The sequence below is a fragment of the Thalia democratica genome, chromosome 4 (genome assembly GCF_965202585.1).
Source record: "Thalia democratica chromosome 4, ktThaDemo2.hap1.1, whole genome shotgun sequence".
Taxonomy (NCBI): domain Eukaryota; kingdom Metazoa; phylum Chordata; class Thaliacea; order Salpida; family Salpidae; genus Thalia; species Thalia democratica.
The window spans coordinates 51,607,207-51,624,917 of NC_139168.1; the positions used below are offsets into that span (position 1 = coordinate 51,607,207).

Sequence of the window (17,711 nt, forward strand, 5' to 3'; positions counted from 1 at the left end):
GAAGTTTTAAATTCTGCTGAATTTCTAATTTTTTTAAAATCTTTATCATTTTATAAACTGTTTGTGTTACTAGCTTTAATATAATTCTTTCAGATAAGCTTAAAACATAACTTATAAGTATATAAAGTTAGTGTAATCGCTCCGTCATAATTGAATTAGTACTAAGTTGTAGTCTTAACAAAGTAAAAAGTTAATCTATACATTTTTGTTCACCAAAAATGTGTTTAAAAAATTCTTTGCTACAGCAGACAGTTAATATTATAAAATACCAAATCCTTCTAAACGAAAATGGCGGTAGATCCTGATGATGAAAATCGCTCATCTGAAGACTTACCTATAAAAAGAGTACGCCAGGAAACTGTAACGTTGTCTAGTTCAGGTGACGAAGGTAATCAAAACTATAACAATAATATACTTAACTCAAAAAAAATAGGCTGTATTAAACGACGATTTGATGACATTAGTGAAACTGACGTAAAAAAGAAAACAAGGGTAAACTCTGATGTCAAAGCAGACTGCTACTTTGCAGCTGAGCAACAGGCGATTTCCCAGGAAAATGTCCAAAATAAGTTTGAAGAACTACAAACGAGTGAGGTTATTTTTAATGATTTTAATTTTTTATAAAATTAAAGATTTATAATTCATATTGTAGAAAACTGGCTATCAGTTAAAATGTATATCTGTTAAATTTTTTTGGCGAGGTTACAAATATACTTTTAATAAGAATAATCCACAATTTATACTTTGTTTCTAAAAAGCTTCTCAACTATATTTATTTAACTCTAACTAGTTTATTATGAGTAGATTAAAAAGTAGTTTTAAACACTAGTTTTTAAACTTTATTTATAAAGTAGTTTAATGACTTTATTTTTGTTGTTAAATTATTATTTATCTACCTAACCAATTTATATTGTTTGAAAAATGTTGATACTTTTTTAAAAACAAGTGAAAACTAATTTTAAGACACAGACGATAATAAATAAGCACATTTATATATCAATTTGATTATATGACGTAAAGCAATTTAAAATAACGCAAACGATTTCGAAACAAACACGTAACCTTACAGAAAGTCTAATAAAATGAATGTTTTGTCTTATTGTGTTTTATACGAAATATTTGTTTAAAACATTGAAAATGTGATTAAAATAATGATTAAGTCTATAGCTATCACAACAAATAAGTTAAAGATTTAAAAATATATTTTTACAGTAAACTTAAAACACCTAGTAGGTTAAGATAAAGTATAGTTATAACTTTAAGAAAAAAAACTTGCGCGTAAATTGTAAGCTAAACTTGTGAAAGGTTATTACTTGAATTAATTATCTTGAAAAAACTTAAACAATTTTAAATTATATGGTTATTGATAGTTTCAATAAATTTTATAAAATAGGAGTATTATTGACATAATTGATATGAATTATCTCATATAGTTTAATTAGTACAACTATTTATTTAAAATAAATCATATTCATTACATGAAAATTAATACTTTTAAAAAGCTAATCAATGTATAACATAAATATTTCAAATTGCGTAAGCTTAACAATAAGAGAAACAATAATATTGATATATAAAGTTAATTTTTGAAAACATTTCTAAGTCTTAAATTTAATGTTTCTAATAACTTGAACATAATTTAAATTAAGTTAAATATAAATTTATGCTTAAGTTTGAGACTTGTTAAATTACTAACTAAATTTAATATATTAAGTTCATTCAAAGGTAAGTTTTAAATTTATAGTATAAGTTTAAAACTTACCTTTAAAAATAATAGAGTTTATATGGTCATTAAAATTGTAAGTTTTAAATTCTAAATATTTATTAATCCGCAAATTAAACTTACGAGTTTAGATCTATTATAAACTAATAATGCTTAAAATTTTAAATAACTATACATTAGTAATAAGTGTTTAAGTCTTGTGTTAATTTAAAAATATTTTTCAAATTATGAACTCATCTAAATTTCAAAAGTGATCATGTTTAATATAAAAGAATAAGTTTACGAATAAACTGTAGAGGTCAGATATCATTGTTAGTAATTGCGTAAAAACAATTTGTAGTCCAAGTTTGAAAGTGTTCCAAAAAATTTGGTATCAATAAAAACAAACTTTCGTGACAAAGACATTAGGTTAAAATGAATGACCTTTTAATTATCAAATATAAAACACAAATACAAAATTCAATCAATAAGTTATAAATATCAAAATTTTAAAGTCTGATTTAGCTATAACTTTTGAAACTATCTTTTATAAGCAATATTTTTTATAAGTCACTCGTCATTGTTTTAATAAATCTTTTAACAGGCAAAAATTATTTTAGTAAACGCAACACATTTTTTTACACTTTTGTTTATATTATTTTTTCTACAAATTTAAACAGTAAATACTAGTTTAATGCGACTATACTTTTAAGAAAAAATAAAAATATATATAACTTTTCTGTTCTAGTATATCTGTAATATAAACTTGTTACCGGGTTTGCATATTAAAAAAATTAAATTCGAACTAAAAACAGGTACTTACGAAATCTACAGAAGTGGATAAAATTTTTGGAAAAATTCAGCTAAGTATACCAAAAACTTTTCTTTTTCATAATAACGCGACAGCACATAAAAACACTAAAGAACCAACAGTTCAGGAGATTCAAAATCACGTTAAGCAGTTTGAACGACAAGAGAATAGCTCTTTTCAGAATGTTTTTCATCAGCAACAATTACAAATGATGGCAGTACAACTAATGAACGGTCTGTCGACCATTGAAAATCAAAGTATGTCTAAACGTTACATGTAAGATTACTTTTAGTTCAAAGATAATAGATAATATAAAAGTGTTTATACTCGTTGAACTTTCTAATATTATTTCTATAACTACTGTAAAGTTTTTAAATGAATACTTATTATATTTTGTACAATTGTAAAATGGTTGTTTATTTTTTAAAACTTAAAAGATTAGTCTTTAAGTGTTATTAACTAAGTTTTAACTAACTAGGTTTTACTTCAGAGCCTATACTAAAAGTATTTAAAGAAAATTCAAAAGAAAGTATCAAAAACTCCAAGACTGAATTTCAAAATCAAAAACAGCAAAATGTTTTTGAAAATAGTTCAACATCAACAGGAAACGAATACAAGTTAGTAGTATACCAGACAGTTTCGGGTGCTAACTTGTTTTATAAACTTTACTAGGCCTTTAGTTGTATTAGCATTAAAATACAAAATACTGCAAACAACACAAAACAGATTCGATGAAATCAAGTTAAATGTTTGCTAAAGTTTATTCAGGTGTGTGGTTTTCAATGCATACCGGTTGTTTGTATTGTCATTGAATTTTTATTGAGTCACGTATGTCTACACTACTTTTGATTGAATGTGTTTGTTTTCTACAGAATAGCGGTCTTTTTTTGAATCTTTAAAATTTTATATCAAACGGTAAACAGTTTTTGTTTGCTTAGTCGATTCAAAAATCTTTTCTATTAGTGAACTGTGCATAGTCCGAACACATAAGATTTTATGTACAGAAGAAAAAACGATTAATTAGTACTTTTTGGGCTTGTACAATCATAAAAATAAGAGCTAGCAATATTTAAAAGTATAATCCAGACATGTGTGTTTACATTAATTAGTAAATACACTGTAGAAATAGATAACATAAACGCCGATAAATAAAAACGGAAACCATATAAAATGATTGCAAAAAGCTTTTAATTTCGAGCATAAGTTTTTGTTTACGTAAAAATATTGTAGCGATTTAAACTATCAGTTTATAAAGCTGTTCATCATTAAATATTAAATGAGAATTTGGACATATTAAGGCATAATAAATATCTATATATATACATATATATAAACTAGCCCTAGTTTTTAAGAAATCTACCTTAAATTAGAGTTAATACAATTATTACTTGTTGATTTTATTTAGAAATAATGAAGTTCTACAAAACGCTGCTCTAGAATACGGAATAAGAAACAATCATTTTAAAGTAAACCGATTTATTCTTGATAACTCACTACAACCATTATTTTTAAATAACAAATGTAGATGGATTGAATGTGAGCAATTTTGCAAAAACAATTCAGAGTTCATTCAGTAAGTCCTTGTTTTATCTATTAAAATAGTATTTACGTTTTATGAAAAAAAAATATAACAGAAGATAAAATTTGTTCTAAACTTGCAAATTAACATAAATAGATAAGGTCGATCATTTAATTTAGTTTTGATTGGTTAGGTCTGTGTTTGTTATAAACGAATTAAAAAAAATATTATAAAATATTGATCTTATTTTTATCTTTAAGCTTATCTTATTTGCACTACAGTTTGTATGCATTGTGTTATTATTAAGTAACATAAACTTTTATTATGTATCTAAAAAATAAACTTCGACTACTTTATACAATTTAGTTTTCGTCAAGACAACTATAAAATACGTAAAATAGAAATGTATTTACAATAATAATTTAAACGTTAAACTAATAAAGAAAAATTAATAATATCTATAACGAAATAATACTTTAGTTTTTTAAGGTGTTTTATTGATATCAGCTAAAAAAATAACTAAAAAAAGTTGTAAAAATAAGTACGTATTTCGTTAAATAAGATTTTGCAAAGAAAATATAAATATTAACACTTACTGATGCTATTTCTAGTTACTTTTTGGCTTAACTTGTGTTCAACTTAACGTTTAGTTATCTAGTATGCTAGATTGTATAAATAAACTTTTTGATGCAGAACATTAGTAATTTTTTTTATACATAAAAAGTGTAATCTAAAAAAATCCTTGTATATTAACTGATTTCAAACAATTTAAAGATTACAAAATTAAGTATTCCGTAATACTTTTAGAAAAAAAAAGAACTTAAAAACTTTGAAACAGCTTTAAGTAAGTAAATACATTAAAAATGTAAAACTTTATTACGAGATCACATAAAAAGTAACTTTTTTGTTGTCCTTAAAAAAAGAAATTTTGTTCAAATAAAAGTTTGTTTTAGTTATATAAGATATTTCCTGGATAAAACGTTAAAAGGTATCCGTGGTGTGTGACTTGATAACCGAAAGGTTTTTCGTGCATCAGGTCCTAGGACCAAATATTTTGAGTGTTTTTTTTTGTCGTTCAATAAATTATTGAATAATGTTTGTTTATAATTTGAATTTTGTTTCACTTTATTAAAAATATGTGAAGATAGTAAAAAGAAATACAGTTTATTTTAGTTTTTGTAGTATTAAGTACATTTTGTGGTAATTATAAATCTTTTTAGACATTTAAGAGATTGTCACGGTTGGAGTGAAAAAAGTCGAGAACAGTGCCAGTTTCAGTTTAACTATATAAAAGGATTGGAGCGTCAGGTTAGTAAAAAAAATTGCAAATAAACTTACTTGTTAAGTACGAAGTTGCAAACAATAAACTGAAAAATTAAGATGGTAGTTTTTTCAAAACACTATATAAAAAATATAACTAATGATTAAAACAATATATTTTCGAAGAATATTCCATAAAAAAAGAAGATAAACAATATACCTTGGTTTTACTTCAAAGTTTAATATGTTTAAAACATGAAGCTTCGTTTTACACGAAAAACCTTTGAGCTGTTAGCAAGCTGTGCTTTAAAAGAAAGTTCGGGCTTAATATTTATACTTACAGTTTGAATAAAAAAAAAGACTTAAAACCTGTTTTAAACAGTTATTGTAATTACTTGCTTCTCTCTATTTTTTATGAAATCTTAAAGGTGATTGTCTAACTTTTGAAACTATACAAAATTAAAAACAAAACAACTAAAGCTCAAAAAATATTTCTTTTATAACAAAGTTTTATCTTTACTTAACAGTTTTAGCTTTACTAAAGTTTTGTTATCTTTAGACGAAACTTTAAGCAACAATCAAAGCTTCGATTAGTACATTTTTAAGCGTAAAGTTTCTGTATTTAGTTGGTAAATAAGATTTTTTTTCGTTTGTATACAATAACTGTTAAAGGAAGCTCTCGAAGTATATAAAAATCTTTCAAGTGTTTTTTGGATCTGAAAAACACTTTTTAAACTGCTTACTGTGAACTTTAAAAACAAGGTTATAACTTTTGTTAGTTTTTATTCATTAAACATGCTAAAATAAATAAAAGTTTGAAAAAATAAACACATACTAATATTTTACAGAATAAAAAATATTAAACGTCTACTTAGTTTAAATGGGAGTAAACTTAATTTTTCTATGAAAAATAAATTTAAGTCACATATTGTAGGTTGTGTTTAAAACTTAGGGGCTTTATAGTTATATATGACATATCTGCATTATTATAACTGTAGTTAAAAGTTTTAATAACAATGAAAAATAAAGGAGCTTTATAATAATGTCATTAATCTTATTAAAATATTCAAAAGTGGACATTTTTGTGCTTTTATCAAGTTTTAACCACACTTGCAACCAGGGACGTTTTGTGAGTAAAAACGTGTTGTTTATTAGCAATGAAAGACGGATTAAGAGACATGGTGAATTAGCAACATGCATCAAAATATTAGTTTTAAAACTTATGTTGCCTTGGTGATGACTGCTTAGTTACCATGACTGATTACCACGCTGTCTCATTTGTTGCTAATGAAATCTTAATTTAATTACCCTTTCTGAATAGAGGTGCTTAGCCACATGTTTACTGAGTACACAGTAATTTATCTACTTAAAGTTACACTTTAGTAATATAAACTTCATTATTCTAAATAAATTTAGAACAAAAATTCATTATGAAGTTTAAATAATTTAAAATCAACTTAATAAAAAGCACTTAGCCATTTATTCGTAACTGTAAAATTAAAATAAACTAGTCGTGTTTAAATAAAATGTTAAATACTTGCTAACTACTTGAAAATAAATTTGAACTAAGAAACTTTCATATTTTATTAAGTGTAAAATTTGTTTTTGAATAACGTAGATTTATAAAATATTTAATAAAAATATTGTTATATTTTTTTACACTCTATTATATTTAAAACTACCTTTTATTTTACAATCGTTCACGTAACATTGAACTTAATAACTTATTTAAATACTAACATTCTATAAAAAAAATTTTAAGTTCTATAACTATATTGCGCTTTAACTATAAAATTTTCTAATTAGCTTATGGCACTAATACTTTTAGTTAGTTTAAATTACAACATACTTTATTAGATCTTTTAGAACATTCTTTTAAAATTATTTAATCAATAGTTTTTTTAACTGAAGTATAGTAAATTATTGGCAAAACTGACCAGGGTGTAGTAAAGTTGCAGGTAGAATTTGCAAGCAAATTGATAGACAAATGATGTAATCAATAATCGTGAAAAAATAAGCGGTATTTGTATAGCAGATATCTAAGGCACCTTTTTTAGTTGTTCGAAGTTTATTTTTTACATGTGCTGCGTGCTTAAGATTTTGTAAACAATTGATTATGCAGGGGTAAATTAGTCACACTAATCGATAGATGTTTATTTGTTTGCTTTCTTTGTATTTTGTCAGCTTAAATGGAAATTCGAACATGTGTACTGTACGAAGCAACTCGTCTAGCAAATCGATCTTTTAACAGTAAAGTCTTGCAAACGTCATTATACATTTTAAGCTGAGTACATTCGAAGTTATTTCTACTTTTTAATTACAAAAAAGTTTGAAAAGTTTAAAAAGTATTTACACCGTTAAAAACTAAACAATCAATTTTCTAACAAAGGTGGAAGAATCAAAAGAACTGTACAATGCAATGAAGGAATTTTGTAAGTCAACAAAACCAAAAGATGTTACTAAAAACACGATAATTCCAAGTAGTTTAACATCAGGCTTTCAATCAGAAGAAATATCTCCTTCTCTAAGTAGAAACCAAAACTTAAACCAATGCAAAGTTTTTAATGACAAAAAAGTAATTTCATCTAAAGATACTTTAATTTGAAAAATAAAAAACTTACTATCAAGTTTTTTATGTAGTTTATATAATAAAAAGTTAAATTTAAACTTTATAAGTGCAATTTTTTTGTTTTTATGTAATTTAAGCTTTTTACAAAACTTAAACCAATGCTCAAGCTAAGTATAATTTAAATCTTACAAACATTATAAATAGTTTTAAACTTTAGTAGCCTTTATTAAAAACATACTACATTAAGCTCTTCAAAGAAACTTACACTTTATCTACAAAACTTTTAGTTACTTTTATTTGACTTATGTAAAAAGAACTGTAAATTTATTTTTATTAGTGTTTTTAAGCTGTAACAGCATATATTTACTATAATAAAAACGTATCCAAACTATGACAGAACTACAGATCATACAATAACTCTCCTTCAAGTTTACCATCAGTTTTAAATATAAATGAAATAAAAGAATCTCAAAAGATCTTCCAATCAAATCTGACTGAAAATCAAAAAACCTTAAACAACATAAATACCAGTAATCATTATAGCAATATGAATCAAAAAGAGGATTTAAAATTTGTACCTATTCAACCCAATAGAAAAAGCAATCAAATGAGTGAAGACGAAATTGCGATTGGTCTGTATATCGATGTTCAGAAATTAATTTGCATAGAATTTTAACTTAATTTTCTTTAAAAAAAATCTTTATGAAAATGCTTTATATAACAAAAAAAATGATTTTTTAATGGACTAATGTATTAAACTTTTTACGTAGAAAAAGGTAGCATCTGTTAGGTATACAATAAGCTTATCAAAGTACAAATTCAAGTTTAAATTCATATAACTTAATGAATATTTATGATAAGCTTTCCATATGTCTAAAAATCTTTTTTACACTTATGCTTACTGTGTTCGTCTTCAAAATTGCTCAAATTAAAAACGTTAAGTATTTTTATTTTGTAAACTTGACTTAAACAAACTATAGCATAGAACTACTTAATGAAAAAATATTCAAAAACTCTATAAACTTTTACACATTAAACATCTGTTCATAGTTTTCTTCTTCGAAAAGATAGTTTATCTGAAATATTAAATATGTTCTACTGTTTCTAGAATTAATTTGAATTAAATTAAATTTAGATTTACAACGGAATGCTAAATATTACGCTTCTCATTTCATAAGACCCAAACACACTTATGCTCAAATGATTAGACAAGTAAGTTTTTATTGATTTTAAGTGTAAGAAACGTTTTAATCTACCTACTAACTTTACATTAGGCTATAATTGAGACGGAAGAAAGACAAATGACACTCAATGAAATTTATAACTGGTTTCAGAACAAATTTTGCTTTTTTAGACAAAACGGACCTACGTGGAAGGTAAAGTTGTAAGAATAACTAACAAGTTTGATACTAATTAAATCTAAAAAGTAGATAAAATATACCTATGTGCGTTAGAGAAACTATTTTAGACTAATTAAGGTCGGAGGTTTGTTTGATGTTTTGACAAATTGTAATAGAATGCAGTTCGGCACAATTTGTCTCTTCATAAATGTTTTGTGAGGGTTGAAGATGTTAAAGGAGCTGTGTGGACTGTAGACGAAAACGAATTTCAAAAAAGGAGACCACAAAAAGTAACTGGGTATGTCTACAGGGACTTAATAAAAAAACTTATTGTCCAAGATTGGCTATGTACTTGTGCTTATCTGTAGCTTATAGTTCACTTGCTTTTTAATAAGAGGCTGAAGACTAAAAAAGAGCTGCTTGTTTGTTTTTTGAGTTTAACAAAAGCTTCAAAAATCTAGGTACTGCTAAATTTTAAAAACAAACCTAATGTAGTAATTTTGTTTTTGTTCAACATATTTTTAATTTATATTGTAAACTTTTTTGTACTGTACACGTCTGTGAGCATGATTTTTTTAAACATATATTTTTTCAAATTTTTTAACTTACTAAATATGTCATGTCTTGATAATGATGATATTATTGATTGAAGAGTTCAGTTTACTTTCTGTAATAGTTGTACTAAAGCTAAATTAATTTTCAGATGTATGTGCTAATAAACATGAAGTACAACTATTTACTTCACGCAAAAAAAAAAAAAAACTTTCCGTTTACTAAGTGTACTTTTATTCAAAGATAGTTTGAAATAAACAGTTAAAGTAACTATATTGCGAAGGACATATATAAAAGGGCGAAAAAATACCAAGGCTTTTACATTAACATATAAAAGTACCTAAAATCTTAAGTTTTTCTATGCATAGTTTAAGTCTGCTCTAATTTTTGCCTCGAGCTGAGCAATGTTGTCTTATACAGCATTGGTTTTCGAATTCAAAAACTACTGTACAATGTACATATAAATAGTTTAAACAATTTTTGCTCTAAAAATTAAGTTATGTTTCTTAAAAAAGTACACTAACTACAATAGCAGAAAAAAGTATTGTTTAATGACACAATGCTTATTTAAAAGTATTAATACAAATACAAATTTTCTTTGTTTAATATGTATGTTGAAATGTTGACGAATATTTAAAACTAGTTCATGTTTGATTAATCAAATGAAGATAAGATGTATTTAAATTAGTTTTTATAGTTTTATTAGTTAAAACTTTTAAAATAGAAAGCATTCGAAAAAAACATAATTACTTTAAAAGCTCAGCATATAATAACAAAAATATAAAGTTCATAAAATGTTTAAAAAAATATTCTTGAATAATTTGAACTTTTAAGTGATTTATAAATAAATAAGTTTGTTAAATAAATGAATATAATTAGAAACAGCTCGAATTATATTGTTTATAGTTTAATTTATTTTGTTTTTATAAATCTGTACTGCTTAGAAACATACTTTTAAAGTTTAAATACCAATAGGTCAGGAAAACATTTTCATTAGTAATAAGTTTTGAAAACTACTTTTTAAATAATACAATATAAGTACAGTTTTGAAATTACAATTTTTTAAATTTTAGGAAAATTTCAGGCAAAATCGCATTTATTTTAAGTTTATAGTTTCTTTTGATATAAAACGAAAATAAATGTGGGAATATGCAGTTGTTTAAAGTTTGTATTTTTATTTTGTCCGAATTGATTAAATTTTTATGATGCGTAAAACTTACGCTTTTTTTTGTATTACTACTTTTGTACGATTGGTAGAAGTAATGCTATCTTTAATAAATATAGACCTATAAATTATTACAAACATTTTTGAAATTAGTTCTAAGTAGTCTAAATAACACAGTTTTACTAAAATAAATAGTTTTCAGTTTAAGAAAACTATGATTTGTAAATAAATAAAATATTTTTTGTTCGTATGTATACAAAGATGTAAATTTAGTAAAATCATAAATGTTTACAGTTTAGAATTTATTTTTGTATAACAGGGTATCCCCAACATTTTCATAAGGCTCCCTTTGAAGAAATTTAAAACGCTGTGGCCCGTCGAATAAGATTTCTCAAAAAAACTTATCATAAATACACCTAAGACATATTTTTTTGCTTTTCATCATCATCCTAGAATATCTAGCATAAGTTTGAAACTATGACCTTATTGCCCCCTCATTTGCAGCTTATGACCCCCTGAATTTAAAAAAAGTATCATTTGGAAAGCCATGGTCTAGTGTAAGTTTCAAATTTTCCCGTAATATCTAGAACAAATCTAAAACTATTCTTTACTACGCTTAAGTCTGTTTTTTACTTTGCTTTTTTTCATTAACTCCAAAATGTTTAGTATAACTTTCAAATTATGGCTTTATGGCCCCTTTACTAATCACGGACCCCCTTTGGCCCCTTTGCAACTTATGGCCCCCAAAGGACCATAGGACTTATTGTTGGAAACCTTGGTTGACAACAATAACAAATCAATAGTTAGAAACATTTAAATTAAATACTTTATTTCGAAAACTTAATATTTACTTCAAACATTAATTTTTATATTTATATAGAAAAATTGAAAATAAATAAAATTCTAAACTTTACTTTGGAAAGTAAAAATGTTTGATAAGAATAATTATTCAAGTTAATAAAAAATATCTTAGAATTTAAAAATAAAAGGTTAGTTTCTATACAAAACTTTAGATAGACTGTTTTTTCTGGTTTCAATAGATACATTTTATGCTATACTCTTATAAGTTAAATCAAGTTGAATCCAAATATCAAAATTCAACTCATGAAAAATATTAATAATCAAACCATAAGTCTCTTGCTGTTTCTAAATGGAAATATGCAATTGACAGAGCGCCATTCGCACCAATCTTTCTCTTCATAAATGCTTTAGAAGATGTGAAGATGTAATGGGGTCATATTGGACTGTTGATGACAAAGAGTTTATAATGGGTCGCCATTTGAAGCGCGGAAGACCGCGAAAGTATGATGAATCGCATAAAAGAAACTCTCTGTAAGAATATTTATTTTTTAGTTTTGGTTTGACTGAAATGACTTCCAGTTTTATTAAAAGTATAAAAAGTGTGAATTTAAAAGCACTATTAATACACTAGCTTTTTCTTTAAGTAACAAAAACGTTTTTAAAACATACGAGTTAATAATTTTCAAAAATACTTCATCTATTTTTATATTTTGTAAGCTATATTGCTCTTCGGTTCTTCTTAATTTAGATAATATTTGATTAAACAGTAAAAAGTCTCATGTCTACAAAATTGCATGTAAATGTGCATATATCTGAATGTGCATGCTTTGAAACATAAAACTAATCGTTTTGCTTTACTTTAAATAACTTATTGTATGTATAGATAGCAAAATATGCTAAAACTTGTTTTAGTCTATCTCATTACTGACGCATGCTGTTCACAGTTTTTATACTTAACAATAATACAGATCTTGTACTTAATCGTAGGTAATATTATTAACACTTAGTTTGGTATGAATCTAAGCAGTCAAGTAGTATCAAGGTAAAAATTAATTTTTATATCATAAAATAAAAATAAACTAAATTATTCAAACACCTTTTCAAAAAACTAAAACTACATCTTTTTAAATTTTAGTATCTAAAAAGAATAATAATTATCCAGTTTTTTGTTTTTTTACATCAAATAAGTAGACTTGTTCGACCTCTTGCTTAATTATGTTAATTTACCGTATACAAAAGCTTAAGAATATTTAATTCATATTAATTACTAAAATATAAAGCTAAATAAAAGAAAATGTTACGCTGAAGTACATATCTATACCCTTTTAACTTATTTAATTTTTTTTAGGTCTCGTAAACCTAGTAGACTAGAAGCTTCTACCAACTTGATGTCTAGCTCAACTAGTTTCTATTCAAACTCAAATCTAAACACAAAGGTATAATTAATGCAAAATTTTTGAAAAAAAAGTTAGAGAAGCTGTTTATTTAACACAAGTAAATTACAGAATCCACCATATAACGACAATGGATACTGTTTCACAAATCAAGTACATCATTCATTATTTAGCTCAGCCTATCAAAAGTTATTACAGACAAATATGATCATGCATCAAAGTAACCAATCAATAAATGCTATGATTCCACAGAAAAATCAAGTACCGTTAGTAAACTTATCCGAAAATTTCAAAAAAACGAAAAAAACTGACTTATCACTGAAAAATTCTAATAACTTTGAAAACAGGTTATTTACTATTTTACGTCTGTAAGAAAAATTTGATTTTGAGTTTAACATAAATGAAATTGATAAAAAAAAAAATAAAAATTTTTTTATAATAATTGTTAGTTTAAACATAAAAACATAATTAGTTTATACTGCTAGAGTAATTTTTTAAATAAAGTATTTCTAAGTATAATAACAAAATAATTTAAAAAGTAGAAGTATTTTTATTAAAATTTAAGTTTCTTAAGTAGGTTAAATGTTTTTATTTTCAATTTAAGTAGCAACACCATTAAAATATTAAAATGAATGTTTATTTGTAACTACAAACACCACGTCACAAAGAATCTTTCCACTAATATTCCTAAGTACAATACACATTGGATTGTTTTCTACACTATCAAAAAATATCTAAACTTATAAATACTTATCATAAAGAATAAACTAAAGTTGTTTTGCATACAAATGCAGCTTTTTAAATGGCGGAGATACTAAGTATAAAACTTTACCGTTTAAATAATCTACTAAAGATTTGTTAAATACTTAAAATACCTTTTTGATATTTGCCTTAAATTAAAAAAAATGTTTTCTAACTTTACCTTATTATAAAAAAATCTGAAGTATTTTAGTTAATTTTTTTCTTTTAGTACTTTTATTACTAAGTTTTAGAGTAAGATATGTAAAAGTTTTTAATTTTAGGCAACGTCAAGACTTAATGGTCTACTATAATGCTATGTTGAAGCTTCAACATACAGCGAACTCTTCGTTACAACAGCCATCAACAAAACATCTTACTCATCTAACTCAAAATACTTTAGCAAACCCTTCTACAAGATTTTATGAAAGTGATAACAATACTGCGGTTTCTACAGCTGAAAGAAAGTTTGTTTTTTCTAACCAAGAATTTCCGAGAAAAAACTTTCCAATAATCCCTCCACAACAGACTTCTGAAACATTATTATAAACTGTCTTATTTTAGTTATAGCTATAGTAACTTAAGCTAATAATTTTTTTTTATCCAAACAAAAAACAATGATTTTAAGATTTTTTTTGCTCTTATATCTTTGTTTAATGTTTTTTATCTGCATTGTAAGATTATTAAGCGTTTTTAGTTATGCGCATGATATTTTAGCTGTATTCTTTTATAGTAAGCATCGCTTAATTTTTTTGCGACAAACTTTATCATAACTATTTTCTATAATTATTTACGAATTTACCTATTTGGTCAAATAGATAAAATTTAAATGGTAGTTATCGAAAAAAATTGATATTTTAAATCGTATAATTTAACTATATGACTTCTTCACATAATCAAAAAACTTTCTGGTGCTTTTATTTAAAAGTTTGTGAGTAGTTGTCAGGAATAATGTATATTCTTAAATTGATTATTATTTCCATTTTTCAAATCTACTAAACAGATTAAAATATAGTTTAGACATATTGCTAATGCTTTATTCTAAACTGTATTACAAGCAGTTATTTGTATATTATTAAAAAAAAACTTTAATTTTAATATAATCATATTGTGTTAAGTTTTATAAGATATCAAGTTGAAGTAGAATAAACTAACAATTAAAACTTATTTCAAGTTTGTTTTATTTGCTGCTAAAAATGTAAAAAGTTTGTTTAAGTTTAGTAAGAATTTGTTTTTAGTTGTTTTTGTTTTGTCGTTAGTAGTTTAAAATAAAATGATATTATAATGTATATTTTTGGTTTTTTAAGTATTATATCAACAAAAAGAATTTTGTAGAATATAGTGCAACATTTTTATTCACAAATCTTGTTAAACTTAAGTTTTAAAATACAAATTTTTGTATTTTTTTTAAACGACTATAAACTTTATAAAACCAAAAAAGTTAATGCTCGGTGCTTTTTTTACAAACTTTAATATAAATAGTTTTGTAAATTAATATAACAAATTATTAAACTTAAAGAACACTGAAAAATAACTTATTTTGTATACTAATAAGATTAATTTAATCTTTTTTATATAAACGTAAGTAAAAAAAATATTAATGTTAGGTAACTTAAGAAATGTTTCGTTAATAAATGGATTTTAAAAAAATGTTCAGTAAAGCTGAAATTAGGATATTTTAATGTACACCACTTTCACTAAATACTAAAATGAAAAGAAAAACTTTTAATAACATTTTAGTAACTAATTGCATAACTTTTAAGTTTCAAAAGCAAAACTGTTTATATTTAGTATATTAAAGTAACATTAATAGTTTTCTATACGCAAGCGTTTTTTCTTATTTATATTGTTATGTATTAAAACTTGTTTGAGAAAAATAAAAACGAAGTGCTAATTGATATTTAGTTATGATATATTTAGTAAAATTATACGTATCTTGTACTTAAATAATACTAAAATAATACTTTAGTAAGTCACTTTGAACTTTTAAAAAAATATTTTAAAAGTATGTTGTTTTAAAGTTGCTATTAAGTGTCTAAAAATTAGAATAATTCTTAGGATTTAGACCAGGGGTCGGCAAACTGCGATCCAAGAAGTCAAAGTCAGCGGTCAGCGAGGTAATTTTGAGCTGAAAATATACCTTATAAAATATTTGTGGTAAAAGTTTACAATTAGGCTTTTAGTTCAATGACTACACTTTACTAGTGCTCTTTTATTGCTTATTTTTAAACATTTTGGTTTAAAACAGTGTTTTCATATAACTTATTACAACAGTTTTAAAACAACTGCGGCCCACAGGAAAATTTAATTATAGAGTGCGGCCAGCGGTTTAAAAAGGCTACCGACCCCTGTTTAAATTTAGTTCCAAAATAAAAGTGGAAAATTTTTATTCAAAAAAGTATACCAAGTTCAATAATCGCAATGCTTATAAGTATATAGATAGCTATGTTATAAATTAATATGACTATGGGTCAGAGTTAGGGGGAACGGGTCAGGAAAGCACGACGTCAGTTTAGCACAGAGTGACACTTTAGCACGAAGTGACACTTTAGCATGGAGTGACATTTTAACACGGTGTGACACTTTAGCACGTAGTGACAACTTAGCACAGCGTCACTTTAGCACGGAGTGACACTTTAGCACTATGTGATACTTTAGCTATGATAATAAATTATGTGCTAAAGTTTAGCACATAATTTATTTTGCAACTTTAGTTTTCTATGGTAGAATAAGTTTTGTACTTTTATGTTTAAAATTTTTTAAACGAACTATGCAACATGTAAACTAAAAGTTAACAAGCTTTTAATGTGTTAAACGTGTAAGCCTTAATTAAAACTAAAAAAAAAAATTACAATTTTTATTAACTTAAATTACTAGATAAATTTTAATGAAAATAATTTAATACTTTTAGTTTTATTTATATTTATGTTATGGTATTTGTGTTACAAAAACTATACACAGGCTACTAAAAGGGAAAATAAACTTAGTTCGAAAATTTTTCTACCTGCTTAGCTTTTTTTATATTTTTATTGATTTAGAACTTTAAGTTACAGCTTGATTTAAAATTGTAGTAGTAAAAATGTATTTTTTTTAAATAAAATGATACTTTTAAAAGGGTTAGAACTAATTTTTGCATTAAATTGTTAAGTTAACAACTAACAAGTAATTGAAGATCATAAATGAACATTTTAAAGACCTAAAAATAATCTGTGCTAAAATTTCACGCTGCGCTTTAGTGACTCCGTGCTAAAAAGATGATGCGCTTCTTTTCTGACACCTACCCAAGTTTGGGGTAACAGTGATAGTAAAATAAATAATAAATAAAATATAACAAAAAAAATTCAACTCGTGCAAAAATTTCTTGGTGTAAAATAGATCCCTCGTGCAAAAGTGACGCCGTGCAAAAGTAACGCCGTGCAAAAGTGTCCCTTCATGAATATTTGACACCTACCCATTATTATGAAACAGAAAACACGAAGAGAAAAAAAATATTGTTATGAATATATTAGAAGAAACCTGAATTTTGTAATTTTGTAAAAGTAGTTTTTCTCTTTAGAATTATGTATTTAATTCGTAGACTATGTGTATAATGCGTCAAACTATTTAAAGCTATAAGCTATAAAGAAGAGTTTTAGTTATCAATAGTATTTTTGTTTAATAATTGTAGTTGATATACGAATAAATTTTAACAGTAATTAGTTTTGAAAGGTTTATACAGTTTAAGAAACAAACTAGATATCTCAACCTATAAAAAAGCGATATACTTAACTTAAATAAAGCAAAAATACGTAAAAGATTTAAAAAAGTTATTTACAGACACTCTACAAAGAAGTTTTTAACATTATTCGATAAACTGTTTA

General features: G+C 24.7%; 1 protein-coding gene across 1 annotated transcript; it reads left to right on the top strand.

The window, feature by feature from the left end:
• Nucleotides 1–288: 288 nt before the first annotated feature.
• LOC145833438 (uncharacterized) lies at nucleotides 289–14,550 on the top strand. Its single transcript, XM_082940615.1, has 13 exons — nucleotides 289–594; nucleotides 2,518–2,770; nucleotides 2,992–3,130; nucleotides 3,919–4,086; nucleotides 5,253–5,340; nucleotides 7,682–7,867; nucleotides 8,259–8,493; nucleotides 8,997–9,073; nucleotides 9,136–9,237; nucleotides 9,378–9,499; nucleotides 13,068–13,155; nucleotides 13,225–13,379; nucleotides 14,136–14,550. Exons 1-13 carry the CDS (start codon nucleotides 289–291, stop codon nucleotides 14,398–14,400), a joined length of 2,184 nt encoding a protein of 727 aa, XP_082796741.1. The 3' UTR covers nucleotides 14,401–14,550.
• Nucleotides 14,551–17,711: the final 3,161 nt, after the last annotated feature.

Bases quoted from the DNA above. Each gene is read 5' to 3' on its own strand.
- LOC145833438 (XM_082940615.1), top strand. From the start codon at position 289: ATGGCGGTAGATCCTGATGATGAAAATCGCTCATCTGAAGACTTACCT. The intron at 4,087-5,252 runs GTAAGTCCTTGT...AAATCTTTTTAG, and splicing joins AACAATTCAGAGTTCATTCA to ACATTTAAGAGATTGTCACG. The intron at 9,238-9,377 runs GTAAAGTTGTAA...AAATTGTAATAG, and splicing joins AAAACGGACCTACGTGGAAG to AATGCAGTTCGGCACAATTT.